The following is a 7,481-nucleotide window of genomic DNA, read 5'->3' on the forward strand; positions in this document are numbered from 1 at the left end:
TAGGTTATAGTATATCTACAGTATTTTTGTGAGTTACGCTCTTGCATAATATCATTTTGTGCAAGAAAAAATAGTTTCCCGGCGGTTTTTTTATTGTACTTGTACAAGGATTTCTCAATCAAAATGTAATATTATCTCTGGATACTTTGGTTAGTAATATTATCCTGGAAAATTTGGTCAAGTTCGTCTTTCCCTGTATACCAAAGGTTGAAATTGACAGTAGTGCCCTTGAATTTAGATCTGATTCAGTCTTGGCTTGTTAAAGGAAAGCAAAAACTATGTTGTACTGTTATTTTCATCTAATTATGAAGCATATTATAGACCCAGTTGTTGTTAGGAAAAAACTTTTGGTTCTATGTGCTTGATAAAATCATGGCTGTTGTTTGTAGAAAGATGGCTGATGAAGTTTTCAGTTGATGCAGTTAAACAAAGTTAGTCATAGATTGCCATTGGAGAATGCTGATCATTATCGTATATATGCAAAGTGTACGGCTACCTTTGTTTATGAAAGTGGAAATAAAATTAAAGCTTGAATATAGGCCCAACTGAAAGCTTTCAAGATGGACAACTTACAATAATACTTATTACATAATCTTGCAGTACACACTGAGGTGTTGGATATGATGCTTATACATAAGCATTGACAACTGACTTCTGCTAATATTAGTATTACAACATGTATCTATAAATTGTTTACTAGCAACACATTTATTAAATCCAAACTTAAGTAAGATATGCAAATACAGTTTCATCAACCATTCACTGAATTATACAGTTGGATATGATGCGTACAAAGTAATGCCACATAGACCTCCATCCGAACCAATGTCACGTTGCATCTGCATGTACCCTGCCTCGCCCCAGTCTGAACCCCACGAGTTCTTGACTAGCCAGTAATTGGTCCCTGCAGATGAACCATAGCCAACGACTGCAACAGCATGGTCCAATTTGTTTCCACAATACCCTGTGAAGAGACCACCCTTATAGAATTGGAAATCCTTCCCAGAACCCTCTAGCGCTACCGAGACCGGCTGGTTTGCCACTGCATTTAGCAATGCTGCTTCACTGTTTTGCACCATTTGATAGCCGCTAATAATTTTTGCCACAAAATAAAAAATAATAAATGAATACCAATATAGATAACTTTTATATTAGGTGAAATTAGTATCTTTAAGTTAGAGGTATTAATAGGTTCAGACCTGATAGTTGCGGCAGAAGCAGACATTCTTTTGGAATTACAGAGCCCTTGTTTTTGGGTGTAAGGGTAATTGCTTTCAGTTGTGAGGCCTCCGTTTCTTATAACAAATTTGTAGGCCTCCTCCATGTTGCCACCTTGACATGAGCCCTTCCCAGTGCAATCCAGAACCTCCTGCTCTGACAAGGACATCAGCTGGCCGGTTTTTATTTTCACAATGCTTTCTATTACTGCCACTGACGAGAATGCCCAGCAAGATCCTTTGTATGAATTGAATTCAATTAGTTTAACTGAGGTTTATTCATTTTGGGTTATGATATTATTACTAACTTGGCCCAGCACTGGTGGGCACCATACTAATACCAGTTTGGTACTGATTGCTTCTTAGCCACTTAGGATTAGGTAAGCATAAATATATTACTGAATTATAGGGCCACGAATATGAACTTTGTTCTGCTATGCTGAGTCATTTTTTTGTTCAGTCTTGTACGAGGATAGACCAGTAGAAATAATATCATTTGGTTTCAACCAATGGCTTTTCTTATGATGGTCAGGAAGTAATCTTATAATTTGTTTAAAAACTTAACTGACGTTGCTATATGAAATTAAACACCAACAATATTAAAATTGATTACAACAGTATAGTTGGCAAGGAATAAGTCTGTGGAGAGATGTTAAATGGATATCTTATCGCACACATACCACAAGGGTTTTGATTCTTGACCCCAGTAACTGCACCATGATCTCTCCAGTCCATTTCACTTGGCATATTATCTAGATTTGCATACGTAAAAGGTTGTTCCACCTTTGTTTCCTGTGAGACAAAATCAGAGAATATAAGTTATTCCTAGCTATTGCAAAGCCTGTTTCATGAAATGAGAGCAATGCTAAGTGATATCATGTAACAGTGTTTGCAAGCAATAGTTGGTTCAACAAGCAGATTAGTGGTATCCAAGTACTTCATCTTTTCCATAGTAGAAAAAGCAAAAGGTTTGTCACTTGAGCAAAAGTAACTGATACAAATATAATAGAATAGAAATCAAGCACCTCTTTTACCGCCGAAGGTTTTGGCTTAAAGCCAAGGTAGGAGGCCTTGAACTCTTCATTGGTCAAATCAGCAAACCGGTTCAGGCCAAGCCGGTACGTGCGGTTTCCTTCATGGTTGACGGATAGCACGTACTCAGCATTAGCCTGGAATATTTCAAAGCGGTGTGCCTTCTCTTCAGCATCTTTGTATACAAGCCCATATTGTGCCATCCATTTCTCGTATCGTGCTGACATAGGCATCTCAACGGTAGACAAATCAGTGGCAACAGTCAAGGATACAAAGGCAAGTAGTATTGCTACTAGCCATACACATTGAGAAATGAAAGACATGGTTGGTTGATTTTGCTTATAGCTTCTGGTAAGGTGCTTGGTGTAGTTATCTTTGCAACAACTGAGATGGGGTATTTATAGATGAGTTTGTTTATGGGAGGGAATCTTTTAGGCAAATGGGACCGTATATAAGGGGGAATCATTTAACAATGACGAAAGATATCTCAACGCCCATTCATTGAAATGGTTTGCATTCAAAATGACGTACCTGTAAAAATAAATAATAAGATAAATACAGAAATTGACTACTAAAAGTGAAAAGATTATGCCTATATCTCATAATTTTCACTAAGCTCATTAGGACTTAAAACCTTCTATGTGCTTCTGTTACTTGGTTGAAAATAACACGGTTCATATAATTTAATTCAGTAGATTCATGTATTATTCTTTAAACATCTATAAACAACCAAAGTATATAAAAATGAAGTTGATCAATTTATTTTCTCTGTGTACAAAATATTTTGTGGAGCTAAGCTGTTAAGGTGTGAATTTCATTGAAAGCTTCTAATCCGTTTGTTTGGTCTTACAAAAGTTGTATTTAAAATATAAAGTAGGGATGAAAAACCGGAAACTCTGTTTTTAAAAACCTTATCAATAGCAATTTGCTCTAGCAAATTGGGGACAGAAGAAATTCGAACGACACACAAGCTTAAAGTTACAAATGGTAATTTCAAATTGCAATAGAAATTAGCTTAAATTAAAAATTAGCTCTGCAAAATATTGGAGTCTAGTCAAGGAACATGGTGGTTTCTTCCAATCACAACATGTATTTGCCTTTTCTTTTTCTTTTTTTATGTTAGTACCTTGCCAGTCCAACTAGTAGAAGAGGACGAACAAGAAGTGGTAGTGCTACGTACATCAAGAGGCAGAGGTTTGGTTTGAATAAGATTTTGATCGAGTGGTTCCTTTGATGCTTTCATATTGTCAGTAAATGTAGTTTACTGTTTTATTTAATTGGGTTGCTTGGTTTTTCTTTCATTAACCCTTTTAGTCATGCTGGGTTGCATAAAACAATTCAGATAGATGGTGTTGTTGAGGTGGTTTGGTGGCAGCTAGTAAATACAATTTAGGTCGTTTATTGTAATGCTGTTCTAACTGGTATCATCACCATGTAGTATCATTCTTTTTAATGTATAGTTTCGAATGGAAGTAGTGGGTGTCCAAATGGGAAAGAAGGAATTGTCTTAATTTTTTACTTCTATGAAGTTTTTACAAAGAACACTATAATAACTTTTATGTTCCACTCGTTCCATTCAATAAATTTTCTCGGATGTTGACCTGAGAAGATTAAGCTGCCACTATTTTCCAGTCACACTTACCTGACTTGACAACTGGGCTCAAAAGTAGTGCACGTTCCCTTTTCCATGCTCACCAAACATTCAAAGGCTAAGGAACTTCTTGATTGAGTTGGATTGACACATATGAGGCTCTCAATTATCAGAACATTTTCATTGAGGTTGTTTGACACATTCAAAGGCAAAGGTCACCTTATGTAATGCCGATTAGATCAGGTTGCATTTGCAAGATGCTATCTGAAACTTCTGATCGAGTGTCTCATATCTGTCAATTCAATTTAATAAAATAGTTCTTTGGCCACTGAATGTTTGTTAAGCAGGGAAAAGGTAACCTGCACGACTTTTGAGCCCAGTCGTCAAGTCAGGGAAGTGTGACTGGAAAATAACTAGCATTTTTATGGGATGTTACATAACTAGCTGCCACTAAAACACCTCAACAACACAATGTATCGGAATAGTTTTATACATCCCAGCACGACAAAAAGACAATCAAGCAACCCAATTAAACAAAACAGTAAACAAAAGCAACTGACAAAATTAAAGCAACAAAAGCACCACTTAGCAAATCTTATTGAAAACCAACCTCTGCCTATCCATGTTGCACTACCACCTCTTGCTCGTTCTCTTCGACCAGTTGGACTGGTATGGTACTAACATAAAAAAAGGAAAAATACGCATTGTAATTTGACGAATGTGCAATGTTCCTTGACTAGAATCAAATATTTTGATGAGCTAATGTTTATAATTTTGTAGAACGAATTGCTACTGAGAAGATTCTTCAATACAGAGTTTGTAATTTTGTATCCCCACTTCATATTTTGATATTTTATATGTATTTTATACTTATTTCAAGTATAAATATTTAGTGCAACTTGCAATGAATACTCAATAGTTGACTGGATACTCTCAGTCATGCCCAGCTAGGAAGGCAATAAATTCATCACTTCGATTGATCCCATAAATTAAGTTATTAGTCAAGTCTCTCCTCAATTCTGTCCACATATATTTTCTTTTCAATTGCAATCACTCTACATGAGTCTCTACTCAATCTCTTCTTTTCTCACAAACAAATTTCTACATTCCTTGTCATTTCTTTTTCACAATAGAATGTGGACCCAACTTGCTACTTATTACATATATTCAAATATTATTCTATCCACATATCTCTTCCTGGTATATATATATTATTTATTTATTTTTAGTTGTTTGCTTATGAGCATGTTTCTTTTAGTTTTTATTATTTTATTTATAATGAAAACAAGCAAACCAATTTTGAATATAAAACTGTATCTTCATCCTTTTGTTCATAGCAATTCAGGAATGTGGAATGATACTTCACTTTCTGAAAAAAAAGAAAGAAGAAAAGTACAAAACTAATAAGAAAAAAGAAGAACATACAAGCTTTGAGGTAGTACCTGAGCAATTATCCCCTTATGTCTCAATGTTACTTCACTGCTCCAGTTTTCCCCATGAAGCTGGAATCTGTTAGAAATAATATATATTTTGGTGGAGGGAAGAGAGAAATGTCCAACACAAATTCTGAAAATTTTGTATTCAAACTTTATTTCTTCTCTCTTACACATACAAAATAAACGCAACATCTATATGTAAACCTAAGTTAACCTTTAAGCTTCCTAAAAACATAGAGAAGCATTATTTATAAAATGGAGAGATATTGATTCCTTTTCTGCAATTTAATGTCAATACAATCAAATTTTAAGGAGCATTCTTACTTATTTTATCAGAAGACGATGTTAAAAAAAATAAGACACAAATAATTACTTTCTATAGTATAAATTATCACTTGTTATTTAGTGAATTATTATTTCTTGTTGTACAAATAATACGTTACAAATAATTTGACTTACCAAATAACAATAAGCTATTAAATTATCCGACTCACCAAATAACAATAAGTTATTTGTTGTTCATTCAAAGAAAGGGCCCGCTATCAACATATCATAGATCTTCATTCTTGCTACTTGTTCAGAAGGAGACAAAGAAAAGATAAGGTAAAGAAAATTTATGTGGTCATCAAGACGAAGTATTTGATTTGATCATTCCATTATATTGTTTTCACAATTCTCTTTGATAGTTTTGATACTACATAAAAGTGAAACAAATTTGAGTGATATTTTGTCATAATTTTCTTATTTTATTGCATTTGTTTTAGCTATTTAATGATGTGTATAAACTCTACATTGAAGAAATCCGTTGGTGCAACTCAGTAGTTAGAAGTGAATTAAACAATAAATCTGGAGGCATTAAATTAATACAAATAAAAGAAAGCATCCTAGTTCCAAGATAGTGGTAATTGTAACAAAATGGAAAGATAGATTTGGCCCTTGGGAATTCCCAGTTCATTTTCCCATGGTCTTCTAGGTTTGCCTTTTCTTCTTATTTGCTGCTAGTCAATAGCCTTATCTTTAGGCCCACGTTCTTCCTTATTTTATCATTCATTTCTTCATTCATTTTCATTTTTCCTCCATGTGTATTGTATGTCTTATAGAATATAGAGTATTTAATTTTTCCAAGAGGTTGAAGAACTAGTTTAGAGAAGTGGATGTTAAGAAAGAACAAAACAAAAATTATCACTAGCTATAATAAGAATTACTTATATAGTGAATTATTAAACAAGTAGTTGCATTTCTTTCTTGTTAAAATTTAGATATTACGATGTTTGCATAGGTATATATGTGTATACCATGAAGAAACACATTCATTCATATTTTCCTGAAGTAGAACAATCTGAAGGCATAGAATGGATGCAAGCAAGGTTCCTAGATATTACAAAATTGTAATAAATGGAAACATGGACTAATTTATACCTTGGGAATTCCCACTCGTGGCATGAGGTGCTTGTATTCCCTTGTAGTTGCATGCTTGAGCGCCCTTGCTGTGCCCTGTCTTCCCAATACTGTAAATCATCTATACCAAGAGAGACATTTTTCATCTCATAGCTAGGTTAGCAATTGCAATCAATCTGTGGATACACACTGAAGAGGCTTATCCTACAACAATGACAATGACTAGGACTAGGACAGTAACTATGACTATGACGAGGACTGTAACTAGTGATAAATATTTACACATAATTATTTCTTAAAATATTTTTACCACTCTTGCTGCATGTTATTTCTCAGTGGTCCAACATTTACACACAACTATTTCTTAAAATATTTTTAAATTGTGTGGCTTAGGTGCTAGAGCTACTCTTTCTGTTATAGTGAAAACTTTTTTTCAATTTTAAAACACACTTAGGCTGCACTTAAATGAATTTAACAATATATCCACAAAGAATTTAAACATAGCTAACTACAATGATTAAAATAAGCGTACAGTCCTCCTAGTCACTCCTCAGCGAAAGGGAAACACCTAAGTAATCAGAGCGTAGGTTGCTGAGGGGCAACCACAAATTAAAAGCACACAAATAAAACATCTACAATACAGAAACAATTTTTGGAGCAAAAAAGACCGTAAATTAGATTTAAGCAATATCTGTCTGCAGGTAGTAGAAAACCACATACCTCTTCTGCATTGTTTATATTGTACACATAAATAATCATTCAAAACTTTGGCAGAACTTGTTAAACATAGGTCTAATATTAAATAAT

General features: G+C 34.1%; 1 protein-coding gene across 1 annotated transcript; it reads right to left on the minus strand.

Moving 5' to 3' along the window:
* Positions 1-536: 536 nt before the first annotated feature.
* On the minus strand, positions 537-2,628 carry LOC144544724 (senescence-specific cysteine protease SAG39-like). Its single transcript, XM_078293260.1, has 4 exons — positions 2,243-2,628; positions 1,898-2,009; positions 1,200-1,455; positions 537-1,089 (listed from the first exon to the last, which is right to left on the minus strand). The coding sequence occupies exons 1-4, from the start codon at positions 2,570-2,572 to the stop codon at positions 768-770; spliced, it is 1,020 nt and encodes a 339-aa protein (XP_078149386.1). The 5' UTR covers positions 2,573-2,628; the 3' UTR covers positions 537-767.
* Positions 2,629-7,481: the final 4,853 nt, after the last annotated feature.

Source organism: Carex rostrata, chromosome 27, assembly GCF_964058835.1.
Source record: "Carex rostrata chromosome 27, lpCarRost1.2, whole genome shotgun sequence".
In the NCBI taxonomy this organism is placed as follows: Eukaryota; Viridiplantae; Streptophyta; class Magnoliopsida; order Poales; family Cyperaceae; genus Carex; species Carex rostrata.